Source organism: Puntigrus tetrazona, chromosome 24 (assembly GCF_018831695.1).
Source record: "Puntigrus tetrazona isolate hp1 chromosome 24, ASM1883169v1, whole genome shotgun sequence".
Taxonomy (NCBI): domain Eukaryota; kingdom Metazoa; phylum Chordata; class Actinopteri; order Cypriniformes; family Cyprinidae; genus Puntigrus; species Puntigrus tetrazona.
In genome coordinates this window covers 2,042,393-2,055,138 of record NC_056722.1, presented here as the reverse complement: position 1 = coordinate 2,055,138, position 12,746 = coordinate 2,042,393, and the positions used below count along the sequence as shown (strand labels likewise).

General features: G+C 34.5%; 2 protein-coding genes across 2 annotated transcripts in view; both read left to right on the top strand.

Moving 5' to 3' along the window:
• The first annotated feature begins 216 nt into the window (after positions 1–216).
• abcb8 (ATP-binding cassette, sub-family B (MDR/TAP), member 8) lies at positions 217–6,154 on the top strand. Its single transcript, XM_043225803.1, has 16 exons — positions 217–448; positions 787–1,123; positions 1,205–1,360; positions 1,768–1,862; positions 1,948–2,053; positions 2,138–2,299; positions 2,380–2,465; positions 3,147–3,244; positions 3,326–3,431; positions 3,534–3,567; positions 3,658–3,794; positions 3,883–3,977; positions 4,380–4,513; positions 4,645–4,792; positions 5,395–5,645; positions 5,731–6,154. Exons 1-16 carry the CDS (start codon positions 342–344, stop codon positions 5,812–5,814), a joined length of 2,136 nt encoding a protein of 711 aa, XP_043081738.1. The 5' UTR covers positions 217–341; the 3' UTR covers positions 5,815–6,154.
• A 263-nt stretch (positions 6,155–6,417) lies between these two features.
• The window catches only part of cdk5 (cyclin-dependent kinase 5), a 6,431-nt gene continuing 102 nt past the window's right edge, over positions 6,418–12,746 (top strand). Inside the window, 13 exon segments of the mRNA XM_043226907.1 lie at positions 6,418–6,612; positions 7,550–7,638; positions 7,717–7,784; positions 8,362–8,422; positions 8,544–8,600; positions 8,777–8,872; positions 9,049–9,123; positions 9,202–9,298; positions 9,428–9,497; positions 9,681–9,693; positions 9,695–9,742; positions 10,009–10,089; positions 10,173–12,746. The exon segment at positions 10,173–12,746 is cut by the window's right edge and continues 102 nt beyond it. Coding sequence (XP_043082842.1) covers positions 6,576–6,612; positions 7,550–7,638; positions 7,717–7,784; positions 8,362–8,422; positions 8,544–8,600; positions 8,777–8,872; positions 9,049–9,123; positions 9,202–9,298; positions 9,428–9,497; positions 9,681–9,693; positions 9,695–9,742; positions 10,009–10,089; positions 10,173–10,259 — 879 coding nt within the window. The 5' untranslated portion in view covers positions 6,418–6,575 and the 3' untranslated portion in view covers positions 10,260–12,746.

The following is a 12,746-nucleotide window of genomic DNA, read 5'->3' as shown; positions in this document are numbered from 1 at the left end:
AGCACAACCTGCAAAAAATAGGTAAATCTATGATCAACGGACGGTTAAAAATGCCAGGTGACATTAAATAAATATATTTATTGAGTGTATAAAAATGTTACACAATTTTATTCAAAATATAAAATGTGCGTTTAAATGAAAAGCGGGGAAAATTAATAGATCCAGTTCTATAAAACACATATCGTGTCAAAAAGTCACAATGTCGATGACGTACAGGGTCACGTCGGGAATAGGATTGCGTAAACATGGCGGCCCGCATGCTAATCCTTGAATTCATTTATTAGTTCCATAAACTGTCTTTCTTTCTTCTCCCTGCTGTCTTTTCAAAACACTCCAACGACATGTTTCATTTTGCACGTTGCGGTCGATTGACACGCGGCACTGTCACGTCAGATCGACTTCTGAACTCCCATAAAACTAGAGATTTCATGATCCACCACCTCAATAGGTACACAATATGTCTCTTTGTTTATTTTTGAGGTCGAAACTAGTTGTTTGCACGGTGTTCATTTCCATATTCACCTGTGTGTGGTCATGAGAATATCTATCTGCGGTTAAAATTTGCGTATGTATATAAACACAATTGATAGAATATGTGATAAAATATACATACACTACACGGGTAGTAGTAAGTTATTTAAGCATGCAAACGGTGATTTACATAGCTTAAACCCAAAAAAGTAACATAAAAATGCTTAATAGCCGAAAAAGAAATACACTTTAGCATACCTTTCTGTCAGTAGTGCCGTGCAACACTGCTCTTTTAAATGTTTGCTTGTATTTTAGACGTGGTCATACAGCATCATGGAGCAGTGCACCAACCCCATCCTCACAGACCTCTGTCAGCGCTCCCGCTCGCATATGGAGACAAGCTCAAAAAGTGCTCCGTCTAGCATCCAGACAGCAGCCCGGGCCACCAAACATCACTCTGAAATTCATCTTAGGACCCGCTGCTTTGACAGTGACAGCCCGCTTGCTTGGCACCGTGGCTCATTGTGAAGCAGATGTGAACAATAATGTCCCGCTGGAAGTTCAGGCGAAAGAGAAGATTCCTGAATTCAGCTGGGCCGTCCTGTGGGAGTTCGTTCGGCCCCAGCTTTTCGCCCTCATAGGAGCCGTTATCGTAAGCAAACTATTAAATTACGGACAACTTATGCTAAGTTGATAGTGTTTTTTTTTTTGACCACAGTGTGTCTTCTTTCAGCTTGCGTTTGGAGCAGCGGCCCTTAATATTCAGATTCCTCTGATGTTGGGGGATCTTGTGAATGTCGTCGCTCGCCACATGAGAGAACAAGCAGGTCATTACATGAGAGACATCAAAGCGCCCGCAATGAAGCTGCTCGGACTGTATGGATTACAGGTACATTCCACAGAAGCTCTGTGGGCAAAATTGCTTCTTGATTCATGACAGATTTAGGAAAGAAATGAATGTAATTATTAGGCAAAGGCACATCAGAATGGTTTTGACATTCTGCATTGACACAGATGTGACAAATATGCATCAAAGCATCCACAAAAAATGTATGAGAGTTTCCTCAAATAAAAGCCATATAGCTGTTTCATTGCTCTATTAGAATTATTTTTGATGCAAATTCAGCTTTGCATCACAGGAAAAAATTATATTTTAAAATATATCCAAATAGAAAACCTTTCTTTTAAATTGTAATATCATTTAGCTTTTTTAAAATCAAATAAATGCAGCCATGGTGACTTATTTTAAAACATATCCCCAAACTTTGAGTATATTAGTCTTTGCTTGTCTTTCAGGGTCTGTTGACCAGTGGCTACATCATTCTGCTCTCTAGAGTCGGAGAGAGAGTAGCAGCTGACATGAGAACAACCCTCTTCGCCTCTCTGCTTCGGTTTGTAATACAGTTTATTTTAAAGGTATTTCAAATGCATCAGACAGACAGAAATCTTTCTAATTGCGTAAATGTCATGTTACAGACAAGACGTTGCATTTTTTGATGCGAACAAGACCGGGCAGCTGGTTAATCGCCTGACGTCAGACATCCAGGAGTTTAAATCATCCTTCAAGCTGGTTATTTCTCAGGTAGGATGTTTCAGACGAGAGCAGGCGTGTTTAAACCCCGCGCGTACGTGCTGCATTCATTTGGTTATGCGTTATGTTTTCCAGGGTTTGCGCAGTGCCACGCAGACAGTGGGCTGTTTTGCGTCGCTGTACGTCATCTCTCCCAAACTCACAGGTCTCACTGTGGTGGTCCTGCCGTGTCTGGTGGGGGCCGGCGCGCTCATCGGCTCTTTTCTTCGTAAACTGTCACGGAAAGCGCAGGAACAGGTAAAGACGCTCTGTAGGAGACGTGGAGATTGTAGTTTTGTAACTGTTTGTAGGCTTACTCCCCTGATTATCTCTTTTAGGTTGCAAAAGCTACCGGAGTGGCCGACGAGGCTCTTGGTAACGTGAGGACAGTGAGAGCGTTTGCCATGGAGGATCGAGAACTGGAGTACGTTTACAGATTATACACTTTTTTTTTTTTACATTGATTACATGTAAAAGAGTCTGCCCTATTCTATGGAATATTGATATTTAAAAAAATTGTTAATATAAAATCAATTGTTTTTGCTTATGCATGGTCATTCATTTCATTTTTTTCAACCAAGGACATAGCATAACTTATGGATGTAATAATTTTTTTCTTTTTAAAAAAAAACAACTTTATTTTTAGTTCTCTAAACAATGTAAAGTTTTTTTTTTCTAAAACTTTTTTCTCTGGTTATGGGAATAATATTTCACCATAAATTATAGGGTAAATTATAAATTACTGTAGTTAATAGTTTTTGCTTGCAAAAAACATGCATTTGACTGTTTTTATTATGTACTATTTATATGTATTACATATATATATATACATATATATATATATATATATATATATATATATATATATATATATATATATATACACACCACTTACACACACACACACACACATACACACATGTATGTATTATATATTTATACTTTATAATGTAAAAGTAGACCATTTACAATTTTTACTATAGCAATTTGCAGTTTGTTAGTTTTTTTCTGGACTAATTACATTTTTTAATTAATCAGGGCATGCATAATCAAAGCTCTATATTATTCATCTAGATCTACAGTTCTGATATGCTCTCTTTCACAGGATGTATGCCGTTGAAGTCCAGAAGTCAGCTGCGATGAATGAGACGCTGGGCACTGGAATTGCTGTATTTCAGGGCCTGTCTAATATTGTCCTGAACTGTGAGTGTTGATGGATCTTCACTGATTTGCGTGCAGTGACTACATGAACTAGATCTGCTAAATATTTCTCTTCTTCGACAGGCATTGTCTTAGGCACTATTTTTGCTGGTGGGTCTTTGATGGCTCGTAATGACATGTCACCTGGTGATCTAATGTCTTTTTTGGTCGCCTCTCAAACAGTTCAGAGGTGAGAGTGCAGTTTTTCCTACGTATAATGTAGAAGAAACAAACATTCAGCTCAGCCATTCTCTATTATATCAAATGTAACAGAATCACACTCTCTCTGTAGATCTCTTGCCAGCATCTCAATTCTCTTTGGACAGGTGAGTAGATGACATTTGACATCAAGTGTTTTGTTACCTTACATGTAGCGTGTAATCTGTATTCGGTATATGTTGTGTGGTTTGTGTCAGATGGTTCGGGGTATGAGTGCAGGGGCCCGTGTGTTTGAGTTCTTGACTCTGGAGCCCACCGTTCCTCTCACCGGAGGAGGTCGTATCCCGCTCAAGTCTCTGACGGGAAGAGTTGACTTCATGAACATCAATTTCAGGTAGTACTCTGTTTGCTCTCATGTGGACATGATGAATTAGTCTAAAGAGTATTTTCTGTTATTTGATGTTTCCTGAAATGATTCTCAGCTACCCAACAAGACCTGGAAACCAGATCCTTAAGAACTTCAACCTGACTCTACCTCCCTCTAAAACCGTTGCCATCGTTGGCGAGTCTGGCGGAGGTAAAGTATCTATATCTATCTATCTATCTATCTATCTATCTGTCTATCTGTCTATATTTCTATATCTATCTATCTGTCTATATTTCTATATCTATCTATCTATCTGTCTATATTTTTATATCTATCTATCTATTTATCTTTCTGTCTGTCTGTCTATCTATCAGTCTATCTATCTATCTATTTCTATCTGTTTTTCTGTCTGTCTGTCTGTATTTCTATTTCTATCTATTTATCTGTCTGTCTGTCTGTCTATGTTTCTATTTCTTTCTATCTATATATCTATCTATCTGCACAGAAGCTTAAAGTAACATTTTTGGATATAGACTCATTCGCCAGCTCCTCTAGAGCTAAAGGAATATATTATTATTAATGTATTAGTAATTTATTTATGTCTACATTCAGGCAAATCCACAGTGGCTGCCTTATTGGAGCGGTTCTATGACCCCAGCAGTGGAGTGGTTATGCTGGACGGGCTGGACATCAGAACACTAGACCCATCCTGGTTAAGAGGACATGTTATTGGGTTCATTAGTCAGGTACATTTTATTCTCTCTCTCTCTCTCTCTTTCTCTCTCTCTCACTCTCTCTCTTTCTTCACTGTTCTCTTTGTGTTATATATGTGTGAAACAGATCTTAATCTTATAATTCAGTTTTGTCTTTATTACAGGAACCTGTTCTTTTTGGTACCTCAGTGATGGAGAACATCAGGTTTGGAAAGCCTAGTGCCACAGACGCTGAGGTCATGGCTGCTGCCAAACAAGCCAATGCTCATAATTTCATCACAGGATTCCCGGATAGATATAACACAGTGGTTGGTAAGCGCTGTTAAATAAAATCAGAAAATACATTTTTATATCTATTTTATAGTTTATTTGTAAGAACAGATAACTTAATTATTACAAATATAAAGATATATTAATTTATATAATTTTTAATATTAAAATATACTTTTTAACCTAATATATATATTTAGTGCTGTCAACCAATTAATCACAATTTGATTGCATCTGAAATAAAAAATTGTTTTTAAAATATAATGTATTTGTTTATACTGTGCATATTTATTATGTATATATAAAAACACATGCTTGTATATATTCAAGAAAAATATATTTATGCATTAAACATATTTATATATAATATTAAATATAAGAAAATAAATGTATTTACATATAAATACTTTCAAAATATGTACTGTATGTCTTTTAATATATACATAATACAGTAAAAACACATATTATGTAAAGAAAAACATTTATATTGGATGTGATTAATCGTTTGACAGCACAAAAAAACATTAAAAAAAAAAAATATATATATATATATATATATATATATATATATATATATATATATATATATATATATATATATATGTATAATTAATCCATTTTCATATTTTTTCTGTAAAATGAAGGTGAACGTGGAGTGACTCTATCTGGAGGCCAAAAGCAGCGAATCGCTATCGCTCGAGCCCTTATCAAAAACCCCAGCATCTTGATTCTGGATGAAGCCACCAGCGCGCTAGATGCTGAGTCTGAGCGCGTGGTTCAAGAGGCACTGGACCGAGCCACAACGGGACGCACCGTTCTGATTATCGCTCACCGTCTCAGCACCATACAGGGGGCTGATCTCATCTGCGTAATGAGCAATGGACGTATTGTTGAGGTTAGGAACAATTACCAATGTAACTGCATACTGAACATGTGTGAACACTGTGATGATGTTTATTGTCATATTTATATTTTCAAAGGCTGGAACTCACCTGGAACTACTGAGCAAAGGAGGGCTGTATGCTGAACTCATAAAGAGACAACGATCCGATGGCCACAAATGAAATACTGTACTTTCTGTGCACACTTCATCAAACACAAAGTTATTTTAAATGAAATTATTTTAAAGACAATTTCATTTGGTGCTCTGTCAAAGAAAATGAGCTTTAGTGAATATTCTTTGTTTTGAGTTTTGTGTATTGTAAAATAGATACATTTCAGTGTTGTAATGGTAGCCGAACTGTTTTTAATACTGACTGAAATGTATAAAAAGTATACTTAAAGTATTTTTTTTTTCAATAAACCAAGATGTACATTTTAATTTGAAATATATATTATATTCTAATACCACTGTGTTTCTACTGTCTTCCATTAAAATTGAAGTATAATAAAATGAAATATTGTTCCTGCATTATATTTCCAGTTTATATATATATATATATATATATATATATATATATATATATATATATATATATATATATATATATATATATATATATATATATATATATATATTAATAAAAATGTTTTTGGGCTAGAATTAATGATAGTTATTTTATGTTTTTTTTGTTATTTTTAATAATGCATTTTAAAGTATTTCATCGACCCAGAAGTCAATTTACACACGTTACTTTTATTTTGAAGTGTCTCTCAGTGAATCGCCATCTTGAAGCTCTTACTGCTCTCTTCATGTTGCGTACTACGCCCCTTGTTGATAAAAAACGACAGTAATCAGCTGTACAATTAAAACCTTTCTTTTAATACATAGAGAAATAAGGAGCCAGGACGCTTTATTTAAAAGCTGTTGTAGCTGGCCAAAACCATGCAAAAGTATGAGAAGTTGGAGAAGATAGGAGAGGGTGAGTAAATGGATTGTCTGGCCTGACTGGCTGTGTCTGTATTAGAGATTTATAGAGTATTAACATTCATGAATGTTTACCGTTATAAAAGAGCGCATGGCGGCTGACAGTCATTGAATTAGTCTTTCGTAAGCGTGTATAAAGATTAAAGTCCATGCTAGGGCTAGCTAGCAAGCTCACACTGAGATGATGCACCTGGCTTTATAGAAATCAGACCAGCGTTTGAACACCTGTTAAACGATTTGATCGCTTTGGTTCAGAGAAACGGAGCTGGCGTATTGATGATCTCCGATTAAACCACCGGATCATTCATTGCAGCATCATTATCAGGCTTTTCTTTGGTTCTCACTGAGCTGTTAGAAGCTGATTTATATGAGACATGAAGAGTCTCTTCCTCTAGGGGGCGCACGGAGGCTCAAAGTCGGCTTTTCTCCATGGAGTTACATTCAAATAAATTTATTTTTTCAAGTTTTGTTCACAAAATATACTAATCCAAGTACAATATTTACAATAAATTGGTAGTTACATTATACAAAAAAAATATTTATTAAATTATAAAGTACGCTCGTACGTTAATCGACGCGGCTGTGATTTGTCCATTCTGGAGTACGGTGAGAAGGTAAACAGTTACCACGTGACAACGCTGTTTACGTTATTCAAAGAAATCGTTCTGGAAAAATTATTTATATAGCTATAAATAAAGTGTCATCCATTACACTACAAATCAAACAACTGAGAATTTAAATAGAACAATTATTTTGTACTTTTTATTATAATACGTTTTGCCGCTAGGCCACGCCTACTTTTATTTTATTTATTTTTTTAAACCTAATTGTTAATTTGCTAATTCCACAGTGATTTTCTAATTTATGCTTAGACTGCCATTTCAAATATTTTATTCCCAGTTTCTTTAATGCGTTTGGTGTTCTGTCACCAGGTACCTATGGGACCGTTTTCAAGGCTAAAAACAGAGAAACACACGAGATTGTGGCCCTCAAACGAGTGAGACTGGATGATGACGATGAGGTAAGGAGAGCTGAGACCGCTGGTGGGTCAAGTCATACTAAAACAAAATTGTCACATTAATATTTATTCCTACTAAAGGGGGTTCCCAGTTCAGCGTTACGAGAAATATGCCTCCTGAAAGAACTGAAGCATAAAAACATTGTAAGGTGTGTTTGCTTTTATTTTTTATTTAATTGCATATTTAATATTCATCATAATGCAAAATAAATGTTGTTAATTAGTGTTTTTAGATTATGTATATTCACATTTATTCATGTACACATTTTTTTGCATATTTAATATTGTATATATTATTTTTCATAAGGATTCAAAAATATATTTTGTGATATAAATAAATAGTGATTAAATAAAAATGGTGCAGTTTGTTTTGTGCTGCTTTACAACATAAAATGAATGTTAATAAGTACTTGTTTTTTTATATTTCTCATTTTTTTTATATAATTTTTTAAATTATAATATAAATTATGATATTATTTTTCTTTTATTATTGCACTCAAACTTTTGTAATACATTTTTCTTCTCTTGGATTTAAAAACAAATTAAATGTAGTTTCTTTGTAATTATAATTTATTATTGTTGTTATTATTATTATTTTACTTTAGGTTAAAGTGTTAACCTACTTTATAATCATTATTATAATCATTTTACACTTAAATGATCAATATAATTAAATGGTGATGATATAAAAAAAGGTGCATCAACAACTAGTACTTGTTCTTGTAGGTTGCATGACGTCCTTCACAGTGATAAGAAGCTGACGTTAGTGTTTGAGTATTGTGATCAGGTGAGAGGCTGCATCATAAATGACATTATTATATTTACCCTGATTTGAGTGATCTTGCTTTTTGAACTAGTCTTAAAACTAATAGGTTTCGTAACATGTAAAATTATTTTCATTCAAACAGGATTTAAAGAAATACTTTGACAGCTGTAATGGTGACTTAGATCCAGAGATTGTCAAGGTTTGATTCGTTTTTATATATATAAAATATTATATATATAAAAATATTAATATTCATTTACGTGTGTGTGTGTATATATATATATATATATATATATATATATATATATATATATATATATATATATATATATATATATATATATATATTTATATTTAATTCTTCTCCCCTTGCAGTCCTTTATGTACCAGTTATTGAAGGGTCTTGCCTTCTGCCACAGCAGAAATGTTCTCCACCGAGACCTTAAACCACAAAATCTGCTCATCAACAGAGTGAGTAAATGACCCAAAGTGCCTGATACTTATTAATTCGTGTCATGAACTAGCCTGTTCGCATTACACGTAACATTTGAACTATGAATGAAGTTGTTAAAACAGATTTAGTAGAACTTCAGCCTGCTTGTTTCCTTATTTCTGCTGTACTCTCACAAACATCTATCTGTCTTCAGAACGGCGAACTGAAGTTAGCTGACTTTGGCTTGGCCAGAGCTTTTGGAATACCTGTACGCTGTTACTCTGCTGAGGTAAAGCGACGCAGCTTCAGATGCAGCGTGGGTTTTTCAGAGTGTTCCAGTCGCTCACTTCATGTTGATGGTCTTTAGGTGGTGACGTTGTGGTACAGGCCTCCAGATGTGCTGTTTGGTGCTAAGTTATACTCTACCTCTATTGACATGTGGTCTGCAGGGTGTATATTTGCAGGTAGGAATGGCTTCATTTAAAATCGTGATCTTTTTTTTGTAGCATATGAATTATTTTCATCATCATCATCATCATCATTATTATTATTATTATTATTATTATTATTATTATTATCATTTTTTTTTGTAGAATTGGCAAATGCAGGACGGCCATTATTTCCTGGTAATGATGTGGACGACCAGCTGAAGAGGATCTTTAGATATCCTTTACACTCAGATTTCTGTTGGGTTTATACATTTGGATTAAATGTTATATATAAATGTTATTTATATATATATATATATATATATATATATATATATATATATATATATATATATAGAAGAAGTACTTGCTTGGCATGTATGTCTGTATGAGCTGATTAACTTTAACATTTTGGCACGTTGCTGGGCACGCGACACAGAAGAACAGTGGCAGACTATGAATAAACTTCCAGATTATAAGGTACAGCGTTCATTCATCTAAATGCTGGCAGAAACATTTTTATTGCAAAAATGGTGCAAATTTTAAAATAACATTTGTTTTGAGAAATACTCAGCAGTTTACTATTTTAAACTTTTGAAACGTTTATTCTGAATTCCATTTTAATGATTTACATTTATTCATTTAAATAAATATATATATATATATATATATATATATATATATATATATATATATATATATATATATATATATAATTTATTTATTTATTTATTTTTTTTGGACAGCCTTACCCGATGTACCCAGCTACTACATCACTTGTGAATGTCGTCCCGAAACTCAGCAGCACTGGCAGAGACCTACTACAGGTAAAGTATTTTTATTGTGCCAGCAATTAGCTCGTGACTTCACGCTGAGCTGTTTCGTTCTGTTCTGTGTTTGCTCTTTGCAGAATCTTCTGAAATGCAATCCGGTTCAGCGAATTTCAGCAGAGGAAGCCCTACAGCACCCTTACTTTGCCGATTTCTGCCCTCCCTAGATGTCAGATCCGCTCGACATCATTTAGGAACACAGATGGGCCAGTCTTACCTCGTGAAACCCCTTCAACACCTCCAGCGTTCAGTTCTCTTTCAGTTCGAGATCGGAGTACAACTGTTATAGTGGGATAGAGGGATGCTCAAAACACTCCTCCCTCTACATATTTATGATTTCCTAATAGCGATACGATTATGACCGTGACTCTAATGCAGAGTGTGGTGCTGTTGTCCTGCGTAAACCATGTATTCGACTAGCGTCTCCAAAAGTATTTTTAATAAATTAGTATGGAATTTAAAGTGTGGAAACACGTTTTCGCCAGATACAAAAAAAACAAACAAAAACGTTATTGCGACTTTTTATCTCACGATTAAGAATCGTGAGATATACATTTTTACAAGCTAAAAATGGCTTGACTTTATATTTCGCAATTCTCACTTTATAACTTGTAATTGCGAGTTTGTATCACACAACGTTGAGAAAAAAGTGAATTGTGAGATTAAAAAGTTGCGATAATTTATTTCTTTTTTGGTGGCGGAAACAGGCTTCCAAATAAAAAGGGTAGTTTACCCAAAAATAAAAATCCTGTCATCTACTAACCCTGAAATTTGTTTCAAACCTCTATATATTTCGATATTTTGAAGTATGTTGGTAACACACTTGACGGTAGCCATTGACTTACATGGTATTTTTTTCAGGGTAAGGGTAAGCAGGCAGAATTAACATTTTTGGGTGTACTGTCTCTTTAAAGGAACAGTTCACTTAAAAATTACACTTCTGCATGTATTTCGCATAAATTTCATGAATTTCAGCATACAGGTGAAACGACTTGAGGGTGAGTAAATGTTGACCCGATTTAAATTTTTGAGTGAACTATTGCTTAAACTTTAAACATGCTGATTATCACTCGTAGTCACCAAAATTTCAGTAGTCCTGGCCCTACACGATTCATTTAGTTGCCAAATGTGCTTCATAGATCTTTTAATGGTTTACAAAATGCTGCCGTGAAGACTACTAAAAGCAGCAGTTTCTTTTTTCTTTTCTTTTTTGTTTGTCAAAGATCAACTGAACAGTATAATTTAATAAGGTACAGCGCACATACTTGATTCAGCTTTCTACAATATGTAGTATTTAAAAAAACAAAAAAAATCCACTTAAGTTTTGTGTTGTACATTCAGCACGGGTATGGATAAAAGAGTAGAGTTGTGCGACTGTCATTTTGCCATTTTGTATGAATGAGATTTTAGCGGTGATTTTAAGCAATTCTGTAACTGTTTTCCCTTTCAAATCTTGTAGTATTGCAAATTAACTTTTTCAATAGAATGCACTGCTTGGAGAGTTTCTGTTCACATAGCTTCACTCTCCGCCTCGAAATGAAAGGTTGCTCATGCTCACCCTCCGGCTGTCCAAGATGCAGTCGGGTTTGTTTTTTCACCGGAACGGATTTGGATAAATTTGCTCACCGATGGTTCCTCTGTAGTGAACGGGTGCCGTCAGAATGAGAGAGCTGATAAAAAAAACAAAAACATCACAAGTAATCCAAATAATTTGTATTCGTCAAGACATTTTTAACTTCAAACCGTTGTTTCCAGCTAAAACTCTCTCGTTCTGACGGCACCCATTGACTCCATTAGTTAGCGAGTGAGGTAACGCTACATTTGTCCAAATCTGTTCCCGTGAAGAAACACGCTAACCTACATCATGGATGGCCTGAGAGTGTATAAATTATCAGAAAGTTTTAGGGGTGGACTATTACTTAAAAATAAAAAAATGATATAGTGGACCACAAGATTTGCCTTCAACAGTCTGAGCAATACCTATGTGTTAAAAGAACAATGTTTTCGTAAGGCCTCTTATCTGAAGCGTTCATATTTCAGTGCATGCCAGTGTTGTCGTTACACTACATGTTATGTTGCACATGTGTACCTTACTGAAGAGTCGGGTCTGATGGCCCTGAGGTCCGTGAAACATAGGATAAGGCTTCAATTCACCCTCATTTTGCTTTGCATTTCCCATCAGCTGTGGTAGATATGCGTTGTTAGAAAACATAAGCGACATTACAAATTTCAGGCCTTTTGTTGTGGTTATTATGTTATGGATTTAAAGTAGGCTGAATATATTTATCTGAAACCTGTTTAGATTGTATTGAGATAGTGAGTGGTTGTATTTTTTTTTTTTTTTTTTTTTTTTTAATCACTGTGTGAAAAAACTTTTATTTATTCATATAGGCTTCAAATTAGATTGACTTGGAGGCTCGGTAAGGGACCATTCCTGACATATTTGGATCTTTCGTGACAAATCTAACATTCTGTTTAAATACTAAAATGTTTTTTTAAATATATATATATATTATTTGTTACAAAAATATAAGTTGCTATAGTGCATAAAGGACATCGGCAACAGGAAATGTGTGAAAACAACCTGCTTGTTATGTTTCGAGAATGTAGCAGAACTCCAAACCTCCATCAAGTTATCACTGTTTGTGTTTTTC

Bases quoted from the DNA above. Each gene is read 5' to 3' on its own strand.
- abcb8 (XM_043225803.1), top strand. From the start codon at position 342: ATGTTTCATTTTGCACGTTGCGGTCGATTGACACGCGGCACTGTCACG. The intron at 1,863-1,947 runs GTTTGTAATACA...GTCATGTTACAG, and splicing joins CTCTTCGCCTCTCTGCTTCG to ACAAGACGTTGCATTTTTTG. The intron at 3,568-3,657 runs GTGAGTAGATGA...GGTTTGTGTCAG, and splicing joins TCTCAATTCTCTTTGGACAG to ATGGTTCGGGGTATGAGTGC.